The following is a 27934-nucleotide window of genomic DNA, read 5'->3' on the forward strand; positions in this document are numbered from 1 at the left end:
TTGATTTTAACGAGACGAACGGAGCAAGATTTATTACAAATGGATAACTTAGCTTGTACTTATAATTTTAGAATTTACTTATTTACAAAATAAGAAGGATTAGCCGATACATTGCTTCCAATATTAGTATTGCCAGTATTTTGTTGACTCCTCGTGGATGTGGCATACAATTGCTGCTGAAAACTATGGTACTGCTGCGCATACTTAAGATCATTCGAAGCTGGACCAACAAATGGTTTGTACCCAACGTTACCTACATCAACTGAAACATTTCCCCCATTGGTAGCGCATCCAACTGGAGGCGTACTGTTGCCCACTTGAATTGCATTCGAGAGCATGTTACTATTATTACCCATCATAATTGGTCCATTTACTGCAGATTGCATGGATGAATTATGTTCATTCGGCAGTAAATTAGCACTTCCAGAGATTTGTCCATTATTTCCTATATTTGAAATATTCATATTTTGACATATAATGCTTGCACTCATTAGTTTTCCTGATTTTTGTTGACTGGTTCCACCTGGATACATCGGACCTTGTCCTGAAGCTCCGCTAACGCCCGGTGTAGACCCTTGTACCGGTCCATTACCATTAGCATTATTTCCGATGAACATAGAATTGTCTACGCATTCCATAGGATCTTGTGGGCCATTTGGAAAATGTCCAGGCATTATGGGAACACCTGATGCTTGCATGCGGGGAGCAGGTATAATTTGATTTCCTGAATGCCCCATATGTTGTCTGATAGGTCGCATGCCACGTATCATTGAAGAATGAGGGCCCATGTTCATTTCATGACTTGATATAATATTTCCCCCAGACATGTCTTCTTGTTCCATGCAATTTCCGAAAAAGTTCATACTCGTATTTCCCACACCTGTTGGTCCATTGTTGCAATTATTTATTTTACTTTGTTCGGATGATGGACCCGCATTTCCTTGACCTATGTGGCCATTATCCATGATGTTACCAGCACCGGCCATTTGTGGGTTTGCATAACGCAAGAATTCCAGACTCGGTGGAACACGTATATTATTGTTGTTATTGTTTTGAGCGCGTATTGGCATATACTGTATGGTATTCGGTGTACTGGCCTTAACTTGTATATTGGATGAAACATTAAAATTACTAAAATTCATGGGCATGCGACTCATCATTCGATGATTGGGCATTACTCCATGCAATCCACTTGGTCCGTCTCGTCCTATTCCACCGTTAGCTGGATTAAAACTTCCGCACATTTTTGGATTAAGTAAACGTTGTCCCATTGAACCCAGCATAGAATTAATATGACAGTTATTAGAGATAAACGGTACGGCACCACTTATATGGGGGGGCATTCCCATATTGCCGGATGAGCCAGCATTACAGTGATCTAATCCCGTATCGATTGAAGCTATCATGGTTTCTAAATTTTGGTTTACATTATTCGGAACGTTTACATCATTCACTGCAATGACGCCCATATTTCCGACTCCTCCGCCATTTCCCGCATTAAGTGACACGCAACTTGTAAGCTGCTGAGACATCTGAGCTAATGACGATATTGGATCAAAAGAATGATTTAATTTATTCTGCGTTGGCCGGTTACTATTAGGATTTAAAGGGAGATTGTCAGCGCGACGACTGAACTGTGAAGGAACTGGAGCTGAATTTTGGCGCTAAAATACAAGGTAATCAATTAAAATAATTAATTTAGCACAATTGTTAATTGATCATACTTCAATTTGGCCTGGTCCTTTATAGCTGTTGACACCACTATTAGAGCTTGTCGCCGTGGGCATAGGTTGCGGAAAATTTAAGCCTGGGCTGGCTGAAAGGAAACGCGCGTCGATATTTCCAGCATCAGCAATATTACCATTATTTGATCCTATCAAAGGAGTCCGTGACCTTTGTGGACTAGGGCGCGCATTTTTTAAATCACCTGTTAAAACGTATAAAATTATTAGCTATATGTATTTATTCAAAGTAGTTTATATATACCTGCTTGTACATTTGTATGAAACGAATCAAGATCTTTAGGTGATAAGTGTGATAATGGAGTACTGGGATTACTATTGAATTGGCTCATTTGATTATTACGATTTCTATTCGCAATTGTATTTGTAGTACTGCTATTAGTGCCGCTGCTTGTTGGAGAACCTTCAGATGGGAAATTATTCTTACTTTGACCGTTTGCATTTGATATTGCTGTACTGACTGTTGGTGTTGTTGCCGTTACTGCCAGTGTTGTTGGCATAGTTGGCGCATGCACGTCCATATTTGGTGAGTTTGCCGTTATTCCTAATGGCCCTGATGTTCGAGGTGACGGTAACGATAAATTTGATGTCGGGTTATTAGGACTAGCTGGATTTGGAGATTGTGTTGCAATGGGTACCGACGCCGAACGCTGTGTAGGATGATATGGTGGGGGTGGGCCCTGTGTTGAACGAATGCTTTGACAGCTAGTTGCAGTTACAGTTTGTGCACCTGATCCGCTTATATTTGGTCTCATGCTTGCAGAATTTGAACGACAAAGTGATGTTGGCATACATCCGACATCGTTTTGTCCCTGACCCTTGTTACCTTTAATACGTTCCTCAAAAAATTGATGTTGTAATTTGGACCACTCCATCTGTGCCATACCGGCCTGAGCCATTTCCTGAGAACCCAATCCAATTGGACCAATTATTTTGACAGAATTGCTATTTAAATTGCCTTCTCCAATAAAATTATTTATAATTTCAGGTGAATTCGGCATAAGTCCACCAGCACCAGCGATGTTACTATTTACCAGACAATTTCCCGTATTATTTCCTCCAGTGTGACAAGGTAATGAACTTCTGGTCATAGTGCTTACACTAACAGTAGGAGGGACGATACCAACAATTCCATTACGTCCACATTGCATACTCGATTGATTGTTCATGTGCACTGATTTATTTGTCAAATTATTTATCTCATGGGTACTGAGAATGTCTGGTGGAGCAATGTTCCCATCACCCAATGCTGCTGGCATATTTTCGGGATTGCATATATTGTGATTGTTTGCATTCATTACATTTGATGGCATATGTCGGACGTTAGGATTGAGTTGGTTAGTTATTTGTGGTCCAATACCAACCGAGCCTGTATTAGGTAAATTGAGCATTAGGCCGGCAAGATTAGCTGGTACACCCTCTGAGTTCAATTTTCCCAGTTGACCTGCTCCTTGAAGAGGGTTAGACAAAAATTTATCTATTTGCTTTAGTTTGGCTAATTGTTCTTCGCGATGCTGACGTTGTTGTGGTGTTAAATTTTCATCGGGTACTTTAATTCCTTGTAGTGAAGGCGTACTATTATCGTTATTCACACTCGCCCCTTCGGTGGCAGCAAGGGATTTATTAACAGGATGGGGACCGCCATCTACGACTCCATCGACGCCATTTGTCATTTTTAAAGCTGAATGACCGTCGTTAGATGTTCCTTCCATATTATTTCTCCCCTGCTCCCAACACATTAATTCGTTTTCATTACTATTTAAATTTTCCGAGACTTCATTAAAATTAGGAATATTGGACTGTCGAAGAGACAGTTTGCTTTCCAAATTGCCGGCCATAGCCGAAAAACTTATTTTATTGACATTGGGTTTTTGAGTCAGTTTTGGTAGTGCATTGCATCCTCCAACCCATTGTTGACCGGAACCTACTGATATGTTACACAAATTTTGGCGCTGCAATTTAGATATTTTCATGGGATTTTTTATAAAGAAGTCTTCAAGAAAATCCTTTGTTGCTGGTTGTGTGCAATGGTATGCTATTATTGTTGGAAACTGACCACTCAAAACTGATTCAGCACCTTTATTTGCCAACTGGGTTGAAAACACAAATATATGATTTTGTTGTTGCATATACTCCATACAATTTGAAATTGATCCACTATTAATATGGTTACTATTTATTACATTTCCTGACGAATGGTGTGACCCGCCAACGCAAGAGTCGGTCGATGTGTTAACAAGGGAGGTTGTAGTATCAGATACAGAAAGTGAATCTTCTGCACATCCGCTGGATCCATTATTCATAGAACCCAATATTGAAACTATTTTTTCGTGGTTATTAGAATTCGTGATGTTATTGTTACAATTAGTAACCGTCTTCGTGTTGGCTACATCTTCTTGTTTCACTAAACATGTCAAAAAAACACAATGCAAGTATTCAGGAGGAAAATAAAAGTATGTATATATGCGAATCGATATGATAAATCTTTACGGAGGTATATTACCTGGTGTGCAGGATCTGACATCCACTGTGTTACTACCAGACAAGTTAGCAATCGAACCAAAACCAGCCGGAGATATGTCTGGTGAAACAATTCCCTCTTCTTTCTTTACGTTCATTAAATTATTCATACCAATTGTTTCTTCTTTTGCAGAAGATAATGAGCTTATTGCCGTTGTTGTGCACAAAACATTTTTCGTTGAAGATCCCGTGAGAACATTTTTTTCCGCAGAAGACTTTACACCTAAAATTGTTAATATTACTAATAATAAGAAACGAATTGTTATAATATAATTACGAACCAGTGTCATCTTCTTTCACAGTAGCTAAATTATTCATGTTTGACTTCTTTTTATTTTCACATTTCTCTGGCTTGTTAAGATCATGAAGAATATCTGCATTACTTTCTTTACCTTGTGACAGATTTGATGAAATGTTACTACTACTATTCGAATGATCACTACCATTGTTTGGTGAGGAAGCATTCACTGTGTTAGGACACGACTTAATGGTACTATTGGAATTTTGACGCATAATTGGTGTAGATGTGGTAGTCGATGCCGTAGGACAGTCTCTATCGCGCTTAACAGTATCTATTGCAACAGCACTAGCCCCATTTAAGTTGTTGTTATTATGCGTTTCGTCTAACATATTCTTACCATTAACGTTGTCTGCAAATAAAAAAATTAAATGCACTGTAAAATTTGTAAGGAAAAAAAGATTTGTTTTTCGTATTACACGCGATCTACGAAGGCCTTAAGCAAAGGCTTTCCACTATTGCAGAGATTCCGAGGATAAAACCCAATACAAAAAAATATCAATTAGAAGATATTGTTGTGGCAGCGGTAGAAAACATTCCTGAAGTAATTTGGAAGAATAGTGGCGAGTTGACAATCTGTGGACGCTTTTAAACGAATTTTTAGAAATTTACACTAAATCGCGCCCTCAAAATCATACTTGGAATTTTATTTACTTACTATATATTATAAACTAACTTCTGAAATTTATTTCCTAATAGAATGCTGCACCATGCTTCTGTTAGTAAATTTGCTAATTCTTTTCTTAACATTTTTTCAGGTTAGTTTCTTCTTTTCTCGGAATGTTGCTCTCTAACCAAAAAAAGTACAACATATTCTACCCTTCTGAAAAATATATAAGAGACATATGAGGATCCTGAAAACTTGCAGATCGAACAAAAACTATGTAATCAATGGCCCAAAGGAAAGAATCTGTAGATTGGTAAACTCTCTGCATGGTGACATCGACTTCTTCAGCGGATCTCTACAGAACCTCAGAAGGATCGTTAAAAAAGCTTTATTAAAATACTAGCATACGAACTAGGTTACGTGTTTAATTTCTAATTTTATATGTTTAAGCCTGTTGTCTTATTTATAATTACAATTGTTATTAGTTGTATAGTGCCGATTGGCGTTAAATAAATGAAATGAAATACATGAAATAAGATGATGTTCAACGCTAAAGCACATTATACTTAAGAATACAGGTTCAATAAATGTAATAGGAATATCGAAAATTTCGAGTAACATAAGCAGTTCAAGATCAGCTGAAAAGTCAGTCGGAAATCAATATACAGTATATCTATACAAGTATTTAAAGGAAGGTCAGAGTGATTGCATTAACTTTTGGCATTACTAAAGTACTTGTATACTCGTGTTTCTAAGAAACTTTATAAAGATAAGTCGCACTGCGAACAATATATTTAACATAAAGTGTGCTAGAATAACGAAAACCATTAATTAATTAACCAGATCGTTTAGTGTTCAATATTTTTGAAAGTTTTTCAAGAATATACCTTGCATTTTTTTTTTAACCAAAATAAGAGAGACACCCCAGATCTAAGACACGTCGGAATAATTGCTGCCATTGCGGTAAGTTTAAATATTTCCTCGTGAAAAATTTATATAAAGTTCTTCGAATGTTATACTTATGTATCAGTGGTTCTAATTAAAGTACTTTACATGTGTCATAAAAGCATTAACCATAGGTGTCGTTCGACTACAGAATACAAAATTTTACTTTTCGCGTGAATATCGTCCACCTAGCGCAGGCAATTGAATCTGTCGTCATTTTGTGTCTATTATCGATTTCTACCAACTATTATTATAGTAAGTACAAATGTTAATGCGAATTTTGGAGTTGTAATGTATTGAATATCCAAGACAAAATTGTAAAAATCCCTCGATCTAATCGGATCTTGAAGTTTGCTCTTTTTTCTGCAAAAAGCTCATTTGTCGAAATTGCCTAGATCGGACCACGACAGCACATAGCAGCCACTCAAACTGAACGATCAAAATCCTATATATGGAAAACTTTTTTATATAAAGATACCTTCAGGGAATTTGGCTTGGATTACTATACTGAACGATCGAAATAAAGTTTTTTTTTAAGTGAATCTTCCCGAAATTTAGCGCGGATTATTTCCCAAGGCAACGGTACAATATTCGTAGGAATTGTTTAAATGGAAAATATATAAGGAGTAAACACATATTTTTAAATTTCTTGATTCTATTTGGGGAATCACTGAGGTGCAAATAAAGCCAACGCAGCTCGAAAGAGAATTGTGGGAGTCTAATGCGTTTACGCAAAAATTTAAATAAGAAGTACCGTAAAGAAACCAATGGTTTATCATGTCTAATTGCAGTCAAAACTACATACATATGTGGGAAATCGTACTCGTTCAGCTCTAGGGTAATATAAAATTACAAAATACTAAAAAAGAAAATGAAGCTTTTAAAATGCAAACACTTAACGATTAATGTACATATTGAAGTTTATTGTAAAATAAAACTTACCATTAAGCGGCGACAGTGTTGAAAAGGGTTCACATTTAATATTTTTAATACTGTTAGTGGGTGATGATGCATTGCTGGCAAGTAGCACTCCTCCTGTAGTAGTAGTTGGAGGTGTCTGCTGATTGTTATTGCTCGATGATGATAGCATGTTCTCAAAACGGTTATTTAAAACAATGTCTCTTTGTTGAATCTGTTGCTTATTTTGGTGATATGTATCATTTAAAAATGGAAGATCAATTGGTGATCTAGTTCCGGATGATGTTGGAGACTTTAATAAACTTTTTGTTTTTAAATCACCAGCGTAATTAGTAACGGTTGCTTCAGCTAACGGTGATAGTCTTGAAGAATCCTTAAATCCTAAAGCATTGAATGGCGATGAGGATTTGGAAGAAATATGTGCCGTAATGGACTCAATTGTTACTGTACTAGAAGATGTCTCAACAGATGGTGATATTATTTCGAACGACTCTAACGTTTGGGCTTCATTAGTATTTAGTTTGATTGCTGTCTTTGATGTTGTGTTCATAGCTGAAAATTTTGATTATTTTTTGCTGGCATTCAGTTTTTTAGTTACGTAGAGCCTTCCAGACACACTACCATAAACTACAAAAATAAGTAAATATAACTATATATGTAGGTAGTTAATTTTTAGATTTAAATAAATATGTGTTAGTGTACACTAACACTTCAATAAATTGTTTCCAAACATTCATATATCTACCTATATATATATTAAGGTGGGCCAAAAATTAGTTTATATTTTATTTTTCGTAGTTACCATGAAAATCTCATTCAACATGACTAAAAACAAGTCCTGGTAAAATCTGAGCTCTTTATATTAATATTAAGAGGTGCCTCATCGACATTTTCGATTTCCCATATAAATTACATGGAAAAAAAATCATTTTTTTTTGTGGTGGTTATTGTGCGGAGGTTTTAATGTGCACGCGATGGCGGCCAGTAGGGATGGTAAACTCGATTCCGATACTACTCGAGAATCGAGTTTTCTCGTAAAATAATCGATTTATCGAATGTCAAGAACCGATTCTTAATCCACTTCGACTACTGAAGATCGATTTTTAAAAAGCCGCTGTCTTTTAATTCGCTGAACTATGTCAATGTCGTCGTATATCTCGTACAGCTCATCGTTCCATCGAATGCGATATTCGCCGTGGCCAACGCGCAAAGGACCATAAATCTTTCGCAGAACTTTTCTCTCGAAAACTCGCAACGTCGACTCATCGGTTGTTGTCATCGTCCAAGCCTCTGCATCATATAGCAGGACGGGAATTATGAGCGACTTATAGAGTTTGGTTTTTGTTCGTAGAGATAGGACTTTACTTTTTAATTGCCTACTCAGTCCGAAGTAGCACCTGTTGGCAAGAGTAATCCTGCGTTGGATTTCCAGGCTGACATTGTTGGTGGTGTTTACGCTGGTTCCTAAATAGACGAAATTATCTACAACTTCAAAGTTATGACTGTCAACAGTGACGTGAGTGCCAAGTCGCGAGTGCGACGACTGTTTGTTTGATGACAGGAGATATTTCGTCTTGCCCTCGTTCACTGCCAGACCCATTCGTTTTGCTTCCTTGTCCAGCCTGGAGAAAGCAGAACTAACGGCGCGGGTGTTGAGACCGATGATGTCAATATCATCGGCATACGCCAGTAACTGTACACTCTTATAAAAGATTGTACCTGCTCGATTAAGTTCTGCAGCTCGAATAATTTTCTCCAGCAGCAGATTGAAGAAGTCGCACGATAGGGAGTCGCCTTGTCTGAAACCTCGTTCGGTATCGAACGGCTCGGAGAGGTCCTTCCCGATCCTGACGGAGCTTTTTGTGCTGCTCAACGTCAGTTTACACAGCCGTATTAGTTTTGCGGGGATACCAAATTCAGACATCGCGGCATAAAGGCAGCTCCTTTTCGCGCTGTCGAAAGCAGCTTTGAAATCGACGAATAGGTGGTGAGTGTCGATACTCCTTTCACGGGTCTTTTCCAAGATTTGGCGCATGGTGAATATCTGGTCGGTTGTTGATTTACCAGGTCTGAAGCCACACTGATAAGGTCCAATCAGTTTGTTGACGGTGGGCTTTAATCTTTCACACAATACGCTCGATAGAACCTTGTACACGATGTTGAGGAGACTTATCCCACGGTAGTTGGCGCAGATTGTGGGGTCTCCTTTTTTTTGGATTGGGCATAGCACACTTAAATTCCAATCGTTGGCCATACTTTCGTCCGACCATATTTTGCAAAGAAGCTGATGCATGCACCTTATCAGCTCTTCGCCGCCGTATTTGAATAGCTCGGCCGACAATCCATCGGCCTCTGCCGCTTTGTTGTTTTTCAGGCGGGCAATTGCTATTCGAACTTCTTCATGGTCGGGCAATGGAACGTCTGCTCCATCGTCATCGATTGGGGAATCGGGTTCGCCTTCTCCTGGAGTTGTGCGTACACTGCCTTTCAGCAGGCTGGAGAAGTGTTCCCTCCATAATTTAAGTATGCTCTGGGCATCGGTGGCTAGATCACCTTGGAGGGTTCTACAAGAGTATGCTCCGGTCTTGAAACCTTCTGTAAGTCGCCGCATCTTTTCGTAGAATTTTCGAGCATTTCCCCTGTCGGCCAGCTTATCGAGCTGTTCGTACTCACGCATTTCTTTCTTCTTCTGTCTGAAAATGCGTCTCGCTTCCCTCTTCAACTCTCGGTATCTATCCCATCCCGCACGTGTTGTGGTCGATCGTAACGTTGCGAGGTAGGCAGCCTGTTTTCTCTCCGCTGCGACACGGCACTCCTCGTCGTACCAGCTGTTCTTTTGCACTTTCCGAAAACCAATGGTTTCGGTTGCAGCTGTACGTAAGGAGTTTGAAATGCCGTTCCACAGTTCCCTTATACCGAGTTGTTGACGAGTGCTCTCAGAGAGCAGGAGTGTAAGCCGAGTAGAAAATCGTTCGGCAGTCTGTTGTGATTGCAGCTTCTCGACGTCGAACCTTCCTTGTGTTTGTCGGCGTGTGTTTTTTGCTGCACAGAGGCGGATGCGAATTTTGGCTGCAACAATATAGTGGTCCGAGTCGATGTTAGGACCTCGGAGCGCACGCACATCTAAAACACTGGAGACGTGTCTTCCGTCTATCACAACATGATCGATCTGGTTGGTGGTTTTTCGATCCGGAGACAGCCAGGTAGCTTGATGTATCTTCTTATGCTGGAATCTAGTACTACAGATAACCATATTTCGGGCCCCGGCGAAGTCGATCAGCCAAAACCCATTTGGGGATGTTTCCTCGTGGAGGCTGAATTTACCGATCGTAGTGCCAAAGATACCTTCTTTGCCCACCCTGGCGTTGAAGTCGCCAAGCACGATTTTGACATCGTGGCGGGGGCATCTCTCATAAGTGCGCTCCAAGCACTCATAAAAAGCATCTTTGGTCACATCGTCCTTCTCTTCCGTCGGGGCGTGGGCGCAAATCAGCGATATGTTGAAGAACCTCGCTTTGATGCGGATTGTGGCTAGACGTTCATTCTCCGGAGTGAATGATAGTACTCGGCGACGGAGTCTCTCTCCCACCACGAATCCAACACCAAACTTGCGCTCCTTTATATGGCCACTGTAGTAAATGTCACAAGGTCACTCGGGCGGATGGAGTCATGTGTAAAAGTTCACGCAAGTGAGGAAAGTTCTCTGATCGCCATTCACTTGGGAGTGGGCAGAAACGATTCTTTTACATATGACTCAAGCAGCTCACAACTTCCGGTTCTAGACCAAGTATCCTCGGGGTAGCCAAAGAACATCCGTTAGAAGGCGAGTTAAAGTGAAAAGGCGAAACATCCCCTACACAGGGTTGTGCAATGGGTTTGGGACCCGCCACGTTAAAAAACGCACCCAATAAAAAATAACAACCAGCCTCGGGCTTACTTATACAAACCAAATATTTAGGCTTTGTTTCGACTATTTAGTAGGTGGTTTATGTAACTTTGTACAAAATCGGTCGAGGTGTCCTTTATTTATAACATTTTTTGTAACAAATGATTTCAATTAATGTTGATGGGGATTTTTAAGTGTAATATCTTAAAAATATTCTCTGAAAATTTCATGTTGATCCGATAATTAGTTTTTGAGTTATTCGACAAATAACAAAGAGAGCTCGGGCACTTCAAAGCGCTAGTGTGAAACTTTAAACGCGTATTTCTCAAAATTATGTTTTTTGAACCGGTGACAACTGTAACTCGAAAACCGCTCAGTAGATTTTAATGAAATTTATACAGCTTTTAAAATACGTAATAAACTCGGGCCTGATGGAAGGATTTTTTCTTTTTCAAAAATTTCGATTTTTTAAGACCCAATAACAGTTATTTTTTTCCCAAAAATTTAGAAAAAAAAAATTCCTGAGGCTGAGATTTTGTTAATTTTTGAAAAAAAAACAAAAAAAATTCTTCGAACAGGCCCGAGTTTATCTATTTATAAAACCAATTTTTTTGTTCGATTGATTTTAGATGAATCTCCAAGAACTTATAGTTGTCACCGCAAGTACCTATTCTGGAACTGGGTCAACACAAACAACTATAACTTTGGAAATAAATTTTTTTTTTGAAATTTTCGTGACTTCAAGTCAAAACATTATATAATAATGCCATATTACAACTTTTGTAACGCGATTTAATAGCAAAAAAAAATACCGAAAATTGTAATTTTTTCGTGCCTCTGACTACCCCTAACCCCTTAAAGCAAATTGTCAGCGATGATTATTGCTTTGTGTTTATATTTGAAAACATATTGTTACGTGCATTCATACAACCGGTGAGTCTTAAAATGTTCAAAATTATACTATGTATGCGTGTGCGTGTGCTTTTTTCAGTTTTTTCGTATCGTTTACAGGCTTTATTTCAATTAAATTGTCAATTGAATAGGTGAATTGAAATACATGTATGTATGTTCTCTTTATTTGAAAAAATATATATATTTTATTCTTTTGTAATAGATACAATTTGTTTTTAATATTATTTATATTTTTTTTGTAAATATGAGCCGAACGTAAATAAGTAAGGAACTACAAAGCCTGGATGATATTTTCTGTTTTCTGGAGCAGCAATATCAAGCTCTAGAAGCAATACGACACAGAAAAACAGCTAAATGGAACAATCAAAAGCAGCCACAGCGAACACCTACATTTTATACAGCTGCACAAAAATGTGTATACTGCAAGGTTCCTGGGCATCAAATTTTTGAATGCAGAAAGTTCCAGGCATTGACTACGATGAATCGAAGGAAATTCATAACAAGCAACAAGCTATGCTATATTTGCCTTGATCACGTATATGAAAGCAATTGTAGTAATAAGAAAAAGTGCAATAAGTGTGATCTTTCACATCATCATAATTTATTGCGTTACAATGAATTCCAAAAAGGAAATGAACGATTTAATTACAGGAACAGATTCAATAAATGAATGTAAGACCATTCAGTATGAAATATCGAAACAATTACAAAACAAGTAAAGAAGGGCTAAGTTCGGGTGTCACCGAACATTTTATACTCTCGCATGATAAAGTGATAATCGAGATTTCATTATCCGTCATTTACATAATTTTTTATTTTGCTGTAAAATTAATTAGATTAGTGTTTCCTGAGATATGGTTTTTGGTCCATCCTTTGTGCCAAATTTCACTTTAATATCTTTATATATGGCTTAGTTATGACACTTTATAGGTTTTCGGTTTTCGCCATCTTGTGGGCGTGGCAGTGGGCCGATTTTGCCCATCTTCGAACTTAACCTTCTTATGGAGCCAAGAAACACGTGTACCAAGTTTCATCATGACATCTCAATTTTTACTTAAGTTACAGCTTGTACGGACGGACGGACAGACAGACATCCGGATTTCAACTCTACTCGTGATCCTGATCACTTTGGTATATATAACCCAATATCTGACTCTTTTAGTTTTAGGACTTACAAACAACCGTTATGTGAACAAAACTATAATACTCTCCTTAGCAACTTTGTTGCGAGAGTATAAATATGAGATAAAAAGAATAAAAATTCCTAGATTGTTTGAAACAAAAAAACAACTTTAAGTTTGAACTACATGGATTCGCAGATGCTTCAGACAAAGCTTATGCAGCAGATGTACGAGTATATGCTAAAGTTGGATCAGTTATAACAATGAAATGAAAATATTTTCTTGGAGCGATTCAACTATAACGTTAGCATGGATAAATAATAATAGATTTATTAGAACACGAGTAGAAGAAATCAAATTACTTACTCCCACTGCGATATGGCAACACGTTGGAACAAAAGGCAATCCATCTGATGTAGCATCCAAAGGAGTACTTGCAAAAGCTATTCATTTATAAGCAGTAAGTGATTTAACATCCGAAGCGTTTCTAGCTGCTTTGAAAAGAGGTAAAAGCCAGCATATATACTCGGCCAATGGAACAAATTTTATCGGAGCTTGTAGAAGATTTGACCAAGATTTAAAAATGCCAATCAAGAAAAATTCAACCGTAGCTCCAATATTAGAATCACATAAAATTAAATGGTATTTTGGGCCGCCGCCAATTGCTCACTTCACTCCTCAAACAGGCCAATCTAACAGGACAAATATTAATTATGGTTGGACCGACCAGGGTTGTTTTTTGAAGCACGGCCACTCTGAACACCCCGGGTAGACCTGAGGTCGCGGTGCAATCCTCATGTAATAATCTAATCTAACCTGACCCCATTGTTGAACCGACCCGGGTAATTTTTTTTGAAGCGTGCCCGAAGGCCGCCAATGCAGAAAGAGTTTGGACACAAGAAAACTTTGAACGCCCCGTGTTTTTTGTTTGAAGCGCGGCGGATCGTGCAAAATAATTTGACACAAAAGAACTATAAACACCCTGGTGTTGGACTGACCAAGGTTAATTCTTTGAAGCATCGCCGAAGGCCGCCAATGCAAAAAAACATTATACGAAAAATAATATGTAACTTATCACTATTTATTACAAAACAAATTTCTTTTTGAAACATAGCCCCTTTATATATTAAATTATATGGCCGGGCTTTGGTATACCGTCCTACGATTTCAGGATTAAAAGTGATATGGTTAGATAGAGCAAATGCACCAGATTAACCCGGCGTCATTGTTGCCGGGTATCTGATACCCGAGCGATTTTAAAATTGATTGATCTCAGAATAAATAGTTTTGTTTTTTTTTTTGTTTGATTGTATTGTTGACTTTTTAATAAATAAATGTTTAATTATTTTAAGTAATACGTATTATTAGCCAATTATTTAATGTAACATACTAGTATTGACATAACATTGATTCAGTGTTCAGCAATGTCCACGGGTAAAATACACCCGGCCACAACGGACAAGTTCTATATAGGCACGATTCCGATCGGTATAAATGAAGTATGTGCGGATTGAAGATAAGTTCACATTTTACTTTTATTTTATTTTTCAGCTAAATTTATTAATTTTAAAATCCCTTATGAAATTCATGGCTGAAAAGGTTAGTGTTTATAATTACGAGGAAAACCAGCTTTGCCACATCTTAGAATCCAAAAATAAAGGATTTTTTGTCATTTCACAGCGTTTTCTTCGTTTGTACCTTCGCGTGATTCTTTTTGATTTATTAACTAAAAAAAACTATAAAAAACATTTTTCAAGCTAGAATTGAATATGTGAAAACTTTTACCATATACATATACGAATAATATATGGTTTATATTTAATAAACACAGATAAGTAAAACCATATGCTAATATTATAATATAACATTTTTTTATACATATTACAATTTTATACTATAATAAAATCATGTCACAATATTTTTTGTTATATTATTATATAACAATCTAAAAATGCGTTCAGAGATTTTGATTGTTTTAATGTTTACCTGAATGAATGAACGAAGTTGTTGAGGATTACACCGCGACCTTTGGTCTATTGTGCCCTCTCCTAACTCACATTGACTCGCTTAGCCCCATCGCATTAACATCCCTATCCGGAAACAGCATTCCAAGGGCCTTAGCCCTGCGTCTGCAGACTGCTGTGCAGTCGATCAGCAAGTGCTCCGAGGTTTCAGGCTCCCTGTCGCAGAACCGACATATGAACAACATGAGAGGACGGCCCTCAGTTCATTAAAAAATTAGTATTAAAGCATTAGAAAAGAAAAAAACCCAAAAAGACATGTACGGCTGCGGCGCGGTTTTGTTACAAGACATGAGCATTGGACTGAAGAAGATAGTAAGTGTAAAACAATCTATTTTATTATAAAATTATTTACTTTACTTTTTATTTTGATGGTCTTATGAGACAAAACTAAATCGTTATCAATCTGATCGACATTAGCGGTACTACACCAAAGTGAACATTTTATAACAACACAACAAAATTTGCCGCCATTCATCGAAGATTTGGGTCTTCCTGCTGAAAAAGTTACCTTTAAGCAAAACAATGACCCGCAACACATGGCTCGCCTTGTACAAAACGGGCTGACTTTTGACGTTTTACAAATTTTTCGCTCTTTTTATGGCCCCCACAATCACCGGATATGAATCCAGTTAAAAAAATTTTGGAGTCATGTCAAAGTTCAACTGGCAAAGTACTCTAATCAAGAAGTTTCGAACGCAATACCCACCGATTTTGTACCGAAACATACAAAAGTATGTCCCACCGATTGAACACTTTAAAAAAAAGCTAAGGTTTTTGACCAAATATTAATTTTACGATTTTATATAATATTATGTTATAATATTACCTCGAGAGCAAAACTGTAACATCGTTTTTATTTTATGACAAAAAACGAGTTAGAATTTTCGAAAAATAACTTTTTTTGCATTTTTGTTAAGTGTAATATCTTAAAAACTATTCTCTGAAAATTTCACGTTGATTTCACGCTGATTCGATAATTAGTTTTTGAGTTATTCAAAGCGCTAGTGTGAAACGCATTTTTCTCAAAACTGTTTTATTTATTTATAAAACTAATTTTTTTTTTGTCCGATTGATTTTAGATGAATCTCCAAGGACTTATGGTTGTCACCGCAAGTACCTTTTTTTGGAACTGGGTCAACACAAACACCTATAACTGTGGAAATATTTTTTTTTTTAAGCTTTGGTGACTTCAAGTCAACACATTCTATTGTATAACAATGCCATATTACTACTTTTGTAAAATAACACGATTTAATAGCAAAAAAAAATTCTGAAAATTCTTACTTTTCGTGCCTCTGACTACCCTAAACCCTTTAATAACAAAACAAAGAGTCTTGCCTAAGTTGTGGAACTATAGTAGATTTTTAGAATTTTGGCAATATTACGGTTCTTCTGTGCATTATTAAGAAAATAATTATACTTTAAAAACTATTTAGAGCACCTACTGTTGCAAAAGATTTCTGACTTTACATTTATGACAAATATTAGTGGTGCCACATGTTGTGTAGTGAAAAAAGGAATCAAAAAATTTTCTATTTATCATCTTTATTATTAAGAACTGTACCGAAAAGAAACTGCAAACTTCCAATTCAATATTTCTCAACAAGTAGCCGTTTGATAACATTGTTGCTAAGTACCGTTAGAAAGTTCGATCAGTTCTGCTTCTATTGTCTTTTCTTCCTCCGTAATTTTTAAAAAAATTTCGCGATGCCTCGAATCAAAGAGCACGTGCGTAGGCAAATGGTGCAAAATTACTGCAGCCTTTCATACAGAAAGCAAATAAAACGTTTTAAAGTCAGTGTAAATGGTGTCAAAAATATTATAATAAAGTTCAATGAAACTTTTAAAAAACAAAAGATTGCCAGAAAAAATCAACGACAAATAAAAATAGGGAAAACGAAGCTATAGAAGTTGTACGAACGTTTGCTAAAAGGTTCTGTTAAGTGTGTTATAATGGACGATGAAACTTACGTAAAAATTGACTCACTACGGTCATTCCTTCAGCCGGGATGAAGCAAGCGGTAGCTTTTGTGATCACCTTGCGGAATTGACATTCGCCAAAGCATATGTCCGTAGAAATAGGTAGAGCGTTGAAGGTGCTCTCAGTAAATTCTGTGAAGCCGACCCAATTAGCTTTGTTAAAGTTAATGAAGGTGCGGTTGTACGCAGAAACAAAATCAGGAGGCTCCTCGATCGAGATAATTATGGGCAGATGGTCTGATGCGGAGTAAGCATAGGCCGCCAGGTTACGCTATTTATCAGACCACCGCTAGCAATGGTAATATCAGGCGAGCTATTACAAGTGCCCATAACTCTGGTGGGGGCTTCATCATTCATTGTGCAGAATGTCGAACCGTCAATCTGTTCCGCCAGCTCCATCCCCCTACGGTCATTTGACAGGCAGGAATGCCAAAGATCGTGCTGCGCGTTAAAGTCGCCTAGTACCAAACGGTTTTCACCACGAAGTAGCGCACCTATATTCGGGTAGGGCAACATGTAACTGGGGGGATGTATTGTATATATTAAGTCTTTCGAGCTCGACATCACCTGACTGGATAGCTATACTCTGACATTCGGGGATAGTATCCCTGCGGTCGATGTCTTCATCGATTAGATGATACTGCACGGTGTTGTGCAATATGAAGGCTAGGCCACCACCATTATCTCGCTCGCGATCTTTACGTAAAACGTTGAAACCGGCACAACTCAAAAAATCTGAGCGGCTGTTTAGCTTGGTTTATTAAGTGCAACTATCTCCTCGATCTTGCTCTGGAGTCCGCTGCAGTTGAATTGAAGAATGCGGGTTCGCGGATGTCCGTCGGTGATCCTGGTGAGGGAGTGGCGTGTAGGTGGTGTTTGTTGCAGCTGTACAACCCGCAGGGGCGGTTGTCGCACTGTGGTGTTGATTTGCGACGCTACTGTGGTGTGTTGTGGGGGCAGGCTCCTGCAGTATTGGGCAACGTACGACTCACTCCACTCACACGTGATGCGCAGGCCAGAATACGCCGGGAGTGACACCAGCCGATGTGACGTTCCGACGTATGACGGTCTGACACACGGAACAGACTGTGCGAGGAACCAGGGGTTGCTGAAGATTGGAGCGGGATGAAGGTTGGGCTAGATCGCCGACAAAACAGCCCTTGGCCGGATAAATTCTGGGTCAATTCCGGTGAGTAGAACCGGCTGTCGTTGGAATTTATATGGTATACGAGGGCTGCTATATATATTTCTGGCCTAGGCAACACTAAATGTTGCCAGGTGCAATCTGACATTTCCATTGGAAAGTTTGACATTTTTTAGCATAACATCACTCAGATCGTTTTGTCATTTAATCGTGAGTTGTTTTATTTACAGGGAATTAAAAAATTCATCTCAGCCAAAAAATGGAATTAACTCGTGAACATTTTCGTGCGATCATTTTTCACAACTTTCAACGTGGACTATCACGATATGAACTAAAATCTTTGTATGGCTATGAAGCACCATCCTATAGCACTGTGAAAAGCTGATACAACGAATTCAACCGTGGCCGAAGATCGCTCAAAGACGAATTCCGTGAAGGTCGTCCAAAAACAGCCGTTGTGCCAGAAAACATCGATGCCATACGTGAACTGATAATGCAAGACCGTCATGTAACATACCTTCAGATAGAGGCATGCCTATGCATTTCTCCCACCAGCATACATTGGATATTGCATGAACACCTGGCCGTAAAAAAGGTTTGTTCTCGTTGGATCCCGCACAATTTGACAATCGCTCAAAAAAAGGCTCGTGTGGATTTGTGTAAAGAAATGCTGAAAAAATACGATCGCGGTGCTTCAAAAGACATTTATAAGATCGTCACATGTGACGAATCGTGGATCTATGCGTATGAGCCTGAAACAAAACAGCAATCGACCGTGTAGGTCTTCCAAGACGAGCCAAATCCAACGAAAGTTGTTCGTGGAAGAAGCACTTCGAAGCAAATGGTCGCCTGTTTCTTCGGCAAAACTGGTCATGTGGCGACTGTTCCGCTTGAGCAACGTAAGACGGTCAATTCTGAGTGGTACACCACCATTTGTTTGCCTGAAGTCTTCGGAGAAATTCGAAAAACGAACAAGAGAAGACGAATCATTGTGCACCATGACAATGCGAGCTTTCACACATCGGCTCAAACCAGCGCCTTTTTGCCCGGCCAAAACGTCGAATTTATGGGTCATCCGCCGTACAGCCCTGACTTGGCACCCAATGACTTCTTTTTATTCCCACACATCAAGAAAATAATGCGTGGTCAACGATTTTCGTCGCCAGAAAATGCTGTTGAAGCATTCAAAAAGTGCTTCGAAAATTGGTTTGAGCGCATGCAAAAGTGTATAAATCTTGTTGGAGAATAATTTGAAAAACAATAAAACCATTTTCGTTGATAAATATTCCTATTTTCATTATTAGGCCAGAAATATATATAGCAGCCCTCGTAGTAATCAGATCTGAAAAATTTTTTTCGGAGATTATATTATTACATAAGCCGTAATCCATGTCAAATTTCGTGAAGATATCACGTCAAATGTGAAAGTTTCCCATACAAGCCCTTGATTCCGATCGTTCGATTTGTATGACAGCTATATGCTATCGTGAGCCGATGGGAACAATTTCTTTCGATATTACATTATTTCTATGAACAATAACTATACCAAATTTCGTGAATATATCTTGTCAAATGCAAGTTTTCCATACCACCACTAGATTCCGATCGATCAGTTTGTTTAGCAGCTATATGCTATAGTAAGCTGATCTGAAAAAGTTCTTCGAATATTACATTATTATCTTAGAAAATAATCTGTACCAACTTTTGTGAAGATACATTGTCAAATGTGAATGTTTTCCATTCAAGAACTTAATTCCGATCGTTCAGTTTGTATGGCAGCTATATATTATAGTGATCCGATATAGGCAGTTCCGACAAAAAGCAGCTTCTTGAAAATAAAATGACGTGGATAAAAAAAAAAAACGATATCTTAAAAACTGAGGGACTAGTAAGTATATACATATATAGACGGACAAACAGACATGGCTAAATCGAAGGCCGACAACGTAAAATTATTTTAACGCCAAAAAAACTTGACACTCCCCAATGGCGGGTAATAAAAAGATTGGGTCGGCTTTAGAATACCAACCCACGATTTCGGTAATAAAATGGGTATGGTCGGATAGAGGAGGTTCTCCAGATCAAGAATATATATAGTTATGGCAGGAAGTTTTCGAGAAATTTGCGTTTAAAGTTGAAAATTACCACTATTTGAACTAGGTTTATTTTCGATTTAAAGTTAATTTTACACTTATATTTTTAATTTTTATGTTCCCTAACACTTCACTAATTCGTTCGTATACATTTATTATACATTCTATAGTGCAAAAATAGTCTTCATTCAATATTTTTACCATACTAATATATTTGATCAAACTCACAAAAATACAATGGAAAGGAAAATTAAAAAAAAAAAAAGAATTTAAAGCGAAAAAAGTTTGATAAACCCCGGTGTTGGACCGACCGGCCGAAGGCCGCCAACCCAAAAAGGAGTTTACACGAAAAAACTTGACACTCCCCATTGGCAGGTAATAAACAGATTTTTTGCGATAGACAACTGCAAAAATCCTTTTTTTTTCTAGTATAATCTATTTTCTTCATTTCTTTTGGTTCATTTAAAAAAGATGTCGATAAGGTAGCACTAATTATTTGACAGACTGCAACCCTTCAGTTGTTGTTAAATAAATAGAATTGAACAATAAGTTAAATCTTAAACTAAAACTATTTTTGCACTTTATACTATAAAATAAATGTGTACCAACTAATTAGTGAAGTGTTAGTGGATATAGAAGTTAAAAATATAAGTGTAAAACTCTTTATTAATCGGAGAAACACGGGGGAAACTTTAGTATACCATCCCACGATTTCAGGGTTAAAAGTGGACTGGTTAGATACGGCTGATGCTCCAGATTAAGAATATATATATATATATATATATTATATTTATTACTTGATGATTTTCAAATTAATAAATTTAGGTAAAATATTACAAAATAAAAGTGAAATGTGAACTTATTTCAATGTTTAAAATGTATATTTAAATATACCAAGTGAAAAATGTACATTTGTCACATATACACTTTAAACATTGAAATAAGTTCACATTTCACTTTTATTTTGTAATATTTTTCCTAAATTTATTAATTTAAAAATCACTTATCACCTCATCGCTGCAAAGGTTAGATTGTTTACAATTATGAGGAAAACAAGCGTTGCCACATCTTAAACACAAAATTTGTAGGATTCTTAACGATATTTCTTTGTTTGTTTCTTAGCGTGATTCTTTTTTCTATATTAATTATAATAAAAAGAACTTTCAAACATTTTTGAAGTTATAATATTGAGTTGTGAAAACTTTTCCCATATGCATACATATGTATACGTGTGATATGTGATTTATGTTCAATAAAGACAAATAAGTAAAAATATATAATAAGATTGTAAAATTTATATCATATTGGGGTGACTGAAGTACTTTCGCGTAGTACTCCTTTCTGCGTTGGCGGCCTTCGGCCGCGCTCTAAAAAAACAACCCTGGTCGAGCGAATACCCGGGGCGACCGAAGTACTTTCGCGTAGTACTTCTTTCTGCGTTGGCGGCCTTCGGCCGCGCTCTAAAAAAAATTACACTGGTCGAGCCATACCCAGGCTGACTGAAGTACTTTCGCGTAGTACTCCTTTAAAAAGATAATCCTGATCGAGCCAATACCCTGGGTAACTTTAGCATTTTATTATTTTATTACGTAATATTATTATATAATATTACCTAGTTTTGTTTTATTTTTTTTTATTTTAGTTGTTTATTAAATTTGAATACGAAAAAAACCATATGCATGGAAAGATTGTTTATACTCATTTTAATCTGTAATATAATTTATAGACACACTTGTTTTTATTAGAACTAAGATTGCTAAATAAAGAAAGAGGAATTATATCAAAATAGAGAAATTCAGCGAATTGCTCATATTTGCTTTTTATCATATGGCAACGCTCCATTTCCTTATAATTGTTAGCACATAAATGATGCTCACTACGAGTGTAAAAAGTAATTTTTAAAATAAAGATTTCTTATGTAAAAAAAAAACTACAAAAAGTGAAAAATGTGGATGTTTTTAAATGTTTATAGTTTAATTTGGGTAAAATTTAGAATAGCATCCCCGGATTTCGGCGATGAAATGGGTATCACTGGAAAGGTGACGTTCTCCAGATCACGAAAATGTATATATATAGTTGCCGCTGACTTATAGTTTTAGAGATATTTGCATACCATACCACTTTTAACCCTGAAATCGTGGAATGGTATACTAAAGCCGACCTTTACATATAAGTATATATACATATGTATATTTTCTTTATCTGGAGGACCTCCTCTATCCATACACTCCCATTTTAACCCCGAAATATGGGGATGTTATTTTAAATCCCTGCCAAATATTTTATCTTCAATTTAAGAAAATTAATTATTATCAAACAAACTCAGGAAAACAGGTTACTATAGTATTTATATCAGGTAATCACTTTTTGAAGTCAGTCTCCGTAAACGAAACAAGCACTTAAATACGCCCAAATACCAAGCACAATTAATTTGTTTCGTTTTATATTCATATTCCCGTCGACACTGAAAAAAACTCAAGTACAGTACGGAAATGATTTTGGTGCACTGATTCCGCTTTTTGCTCCAAAAGAAATCTACACTTGCCTTCGAACTGTCACATCTCAGAAAATTACAGAGAAAATGTTTTGGTGTCTACATACATGTTAGTCAATTTTTAGAAAATACTCGCAGAAATAAAAGCTTTATAAATTATATTAAGTAAATAATTCAAGTCCTCAAAATTCTCGTTTTCTGAGGTTATTATAATTATTGTTCCGTATTTTTACCAAGAACCATCACAAAATTCTGGTAGATACGAAAAATAATTTCTTCTGGCTTTATGCACCTATACGCGGAAAAATATATCGAATTTACTCAACTTTCTGAAATCGTTGTTTTTAATGTGCTGAACACATAGATAGCGACACGACATGGCAGCACGACAGTGAACTGTAAATGGCGTCGTGATTCCTTCTACATGAACATTTGTCAGAAGGCAGCGACTTAACAATGGCCGGTATGTACACAATGGTCACAATTTCGTTGTTGCCATACCAATACCTTTCACTTCAATGGAATTTTAATATTTTGTTCAAAGCGAAATTTTTTACGGCAAAAATTAATAAATATGTGTAAATGTTTTTGTTTTAAAGTATCAATTGTTATTACAAATGATATAACAGAGTTATTTTATGCTTTTATTTGTAAAATAACGTCAGGTTCGTTTACAGCAATTAACACATTTGGAGCCGCGTTAAAAATAACGCAGCAACTCAAGAGGAAAAACTTTATTGTATACTAACTGTATCTCTGTAAGTATTGCTTGCGGAGACTCCATATTGGAGTACAAATTAGTATGCCATATATTGCATGCAATGAACTGTCATTTCATCAGTGTGACAGATCAGTTTTCAATTCTATGAAAATTTCGGATTTTTACAGCTCATTTACATATGTATGTACCGCCCGCATTTTCATTTCGGTAATTTTAAATTTTGTAGCACGAGTATTAAGACGTTTGTATTAAATTATAATAATTAAGTACGAAATATTAAGTACATTTTCAAAACAATTCAATATTTTTCCAAAAAATTTTTATTCAGTTAAATATTATAAATTTGCATAACAATTATACCAAATGGATTGTCAGATGAGCGAAGTATTAAATTTAATAAACCTATACAGGCAAATCCAAATATAATTGCAAATATTAAATTTATTCTTATAATCTATATAAATAAAAATGAATCGCCAAAATGTATGTACGCTCATAACTTTCATACGACTGAACCAAATTTAATAATTCTTTTTTTAAATGTTCGTTGAGGTTCAGGGATGGTTTCTGCGGAGAAAAAAATTCGAATAATTGCCGGAAACCCCCTAAAAACAGCCCTTTTTCTTTTTCTCATACAAACGAATGAATGTTTGTTCGTTAGTAACGCTAAGAGAACGGCTAAAGCAATATTGATGAAATTTTCAACAGAATGTTCTATGTGAATCGGCGAAGGTTTAGGAATAAAAAAACCTGCATGCTTTTTGTGAGGAAAAGTCGGAAAATTGGACAATTCCAAAAAGTTAATTTTTTCCATACAAATTTTTTATTCAATTTTTTTGTTTTGATTTTCAATTATTTAAATCGTTCAAATTTGGCGTTTGCTTCAAAAATTTTTGAAAATTATTCAGTGAAAATGTTATGTGTGTTGCACATAAAGTGAGCAATTACAAATTGAAATTTGTTACGATGCCAAGAAGAAGTCGCGCTAATATCGGTCGGCGTTCTTTTAGGCATCAACATACATTAGCAGCCCAAGGCACATGAACGAGTACTCCCAGAATGCGATGCCATACGTGCGGTGTTATGGATCGCGGTCAATTAGCAAGCGATCGTCATGGTGTCACAGCAAGACTTTTCAAGCAACAGCTTCGATGGACATTATCTTGAAGCAACGTATATATGGTGCTGTTAGATGCTAGATGTATTCTGTTGAGTTGCAAAACTCCAGTATTATACGAAGTGATAAAAACCAATAAGGTTCATGGACCTTACGGACACCACAATCCTACTTCGGTTTGTATGTCTCACAATAAATACACTAAACAGTATCCCCGTGCGTTTCTTTCGGAAACACAAACTAGAAATGATGGATATCAACTCTATCGGCGTTGCTCACCAGACGACAATGGCAGAACATTCAGCATCCAATTTAGAAGAGTGAATATCGAAGTTGACAACACATGGATCGTACTATATTCACCATTATTGTCTAATTCACATTCTAAACTCATGTCAATGTTGAGTATTGCAGTTTGGTGTAATCGATAAAATACGTTTGTAAGTACGTCACCAAAGGAAGCAACATAGCGGTTATTGGTCTTTTACAAAGCCACAACTACTCGGTCAGATAATGGTCGGTATGTCGTACGACTACCACTAAAACAACAATTTCCAGACACACTCGCCTTAGGTCACTCTCGCACCTCTGCAATACAGCAGTTTTTAAGTATGGAAAAAAACTTACTTAGAAACAGTGAGCTCAAACAAGATTATGATGGTGTCTTAGAAGAATACCTCCATTTAGACCACATGGAGGAAGTAAGCCCATGTGAAAAAATCATAAGATGCAAATATTAATCTTTCTACTTGCCACATCATGCAGTAGTAAAGCCTGAAAAAAAAAAACAACAAAAGTCAGAGTTGTCTTCAATGCCTCAAGAACCACTAGCTCGGGGAATTCCCTAAATGACATTCTATTTACGGGACCTACACTCCAACCAGATCTAATGCTCCTCATATTGAACTGGCGTATATACAAATGCGTATTCAATGGGGATGTCGAAAAGATGTATCGACAAATACTGGTACATAAAGATGATCAAGATTTTCAGCGGATTATTTTCCGAAAATCTGCCAATAGTCCACTACGCGACTTTAAATTGAAAACAGTTACCTTTGGCGTAAACTGTGCCCCATATCTAGCTATTCGTACACTACACGAACTGGCAGAAGACACAAAGCCAGAGTTTCCACTGGCAACACAAGTCTTAAAAACGCAAACGTATGTAGACGATATCCTTTATGGAAGCCACAGTCTTCCACAAGCATACGAGACCTTATCACAAGTAATAAATGCCCTCAATACCGCAGGGTTTCCTTTAAAAAAGATTGCAGCCAATCGCCCAAATATTTTAAAAAATATTCCTAAAGACTATTTGTTGGATACTAATTTCCTTATATTTGAAAAGGAGAGTACAACAAAAACACTAGGCATCCAATGGAATGCGATATCGGACCAGTTTTCATACACGACTGAGTCCATATCCGCATTATCCACTATTACAAAACGCCAAATTTAAAAACGATAAGTCTACCACGACTTGAACTCTGTGGCGCTCTGCTACTAGCAAAGCTAGCTTCAATGGTGCAGACCCACTTAAATATGGCGAAATACAGACTATATTTATGGTCAGCGGTATATGATTCATTGCTATCGCTGGGCGATGAAAAACAAATAACGAACGCAATAATCATACACATTGTAATGACAAAGGTTGACCCTGCCACCCGATCCAAATGGGAAGAAGCGCTTGACTATGACAAACTGCCACTGTGGAAGGACTGTGAAGCCACCCTAAATAGGAGATACCAGCAACTATCAGCGGAAGGAGCATCACACTCTAGGACGAAGCCCATACCTACAAGCAATGCGCATCATGGGAAACAACAACATATGGACAGGACCAAATCGGCGCTGGTTGCTGCAAATACGAGGCAGCCTCTTTGCCAACAGTGCAAATCGAGGGATCACCATTTGACTGCCTGCCCCACCTTCAAGGCGCTTCCGGTGCAGCAGAGGTTCGAGTTCGTGAAATCGGTGCCCTTATGCATAAATTGTTTGCGTAAGGGTCACACGGTTTCCAAATGCAGAGCGGATCGTTGCCGCATATGCAATTGATCCCATCACTCGCTGTTGCACCAGTATCCAGTGTCCTTCCCCGCTGTACCTCATCCGCAACCATCAACCACACATGCCATGCATACAGCCAGTATGCCGGATCGGGTCATGTTGGCAACAGCAGTAATTCTAGTGAGGACTAGCTGCGGAGATTACCTGCCTGCGAGAGCCTTGCTGGACTCAGGCTCCCAGGTCAACTTTATGACGGAGGACTTGGCACAAAAGTTGCGGATTCGACGTCAGCATAAAACATTAAGTGTAATAGGAATTGGCAATTCCAATACAAAAGTGGGGTCAAAACTAAGCGCGTTTGTCAAGTCGCGGTTAAATAATTTTGAATTTTCGGCGGAATTCTGGGTAAAGCGATGCATTTCGGCAAATCATCCAGACCATAACATCAATGTTAGTGGCTGGAAAATTCCGCACAATATTGAATTGGCGGATCCCGAGTTCCACAAATCTAAAAAAGTGGATATCCTTTTGGGTGCTGAAACATTTTTCGACCTTTTAGCTGTTGGCCAAATTAAAAATGGTCCTGACCAACCAACACTTCAGAAAACCCTTTTAGGATGGATTGTGTCTGGCAAATACGCCAGTAATATAAGTTCTCCTCCCAGATTATATAGCACACTATGCCAAGCTGAAGAAGACTTAACGTCAATCGATTCAGTAGTCCAAAAATTTTGGGCTCTGGAAGAATTACCTTCAGAATCAAATGGCATCAAATTCACACCAGAGCAACAACAGTGTGGAAATTTTTTCGTTAATACTACTCAAGTATTGCCTTCAGGACGGCTTCAAGTCAGAATGCCCTTTAAAGCTGACCGTAAGTTACTCGGTCACTCATATGAAACCGCAGTTCGGCGGTTTCAGGCCCTGGAGAGAAGGACATTAAAAGATCCAGAACTTCGCAAAATGTATCTGGACTTTATGAATGAATATAGAGCATTGGGTCACATGAGCCCAACGAACAATAAGATCCCGAGTGAGCCACACTACTTCATTCCGCATCAATGCGTTTTAAGGCCCGAGAGCACAACAACCAAATTACATGTTGTATTTGATGCTTCGAGTCGATCTTCAACTCAAATAGCGTTGTATGAACTTTTGATACTAGGTCCACCCATCCAAGAAGAGTTATACTCAACTCTTCTTCGTTTTCGCTTACATAAGTATGCATTAACAGCGGACATTACTAAAATGTACCGTCAAATAATTATGCATGAAGAAGACAGAAATTGTCAGCTTATTGTGTGGAGAGAGCATCCTTCTGAGCAAATTCAAATTTTTCGTCTTAACACCGTAACATACGGCACTGCGCCTGCTCCATTTCTCGCAACACGGTGTTTGC

At 37.5% G+C, this 27934-nt stretch overlaps 3 protein-coding genes across 9 annotated transcripts in view; 1 reads left to right on the plus strand and 2 right to left on the minus strand.

The window, feature by feature from the left end:
* Positions 1 to 23044, minus strand: LOC105224185 (protein BCL9 homolog). 7 transcript variants are annotated; one of them, XM_049460089.1, is made up of 7 exons: positions 22918 to 23044; positions 7055 to 7657; positions 4544 to 4912; positions 4246 to 4485; positions 1987 to 4146; positions 1725 to 1927; positions 1 to 1664 (listed from the first exon to the last, which is right to left on the minus strand). In XM_049460089.1, exons 2-7 carry the CDS (start codon positions 7578 to 7580, stop codon positions 75 to 77), a joined length of 5088 nt encoding a protein of 1695 aa, XP_049316046.1. In that variant the 5' UTR covers positions 7581 to 7657; positions 22918 to 23044; the 3' UTR covers positions 1 to 74. The 7 variants fall into 7 exon arrangements, with proteins under 7 accessions (XP_049316046.1, XP_049316044.1, XP_049316042.1 ...); XM_049460087.1 differs by having other exon boundaries at positions 22792 to 22996; XM_049460085.1 differs by having other exon boundaries at positions 22736 to 22996.
* The window catches only part of LOC125779407 (uncharacterized), a 194543-nt gene that overhangs the window by 142867 nt on the left and 23742 nt on the right, over positions 1 to 27934 (minus strand). The window lies entirely within an intron of this gene.
* LOC125779457 (uncharacterized) overlaps positions 20723 to 27934 on the plus strand; it is a 10169-nt gene continuing 2957 nt past the window's right edge. Inside the window, exon 1 of the mRNA XM_049460817.1 lies at positions 20723 to 20812. The gene's annotated coding sequence lies outside the window, so the exon portion shown is untranslated. The remainder of the gene's footprint in view (positions 20813 to 27934) is intronic.

The sequence above is a fragment of the Bactrocera dorsalis genome, chromosome 6 (assembly GCF_023373825.1).
Source record: "Bactrocera dorsalis isolate Fly_Bdor chromosome 6, ASM2337382v1, whole genome shotgun sequence".
In the NCBI taxonomy this organism is placed as follows: domain Eukaryota; kingdom Metazoa; phylum Arthropoda; class Insecta; order Diptera; family Tephritidae; genus Bactrocera; species Bactrocera dorsalis.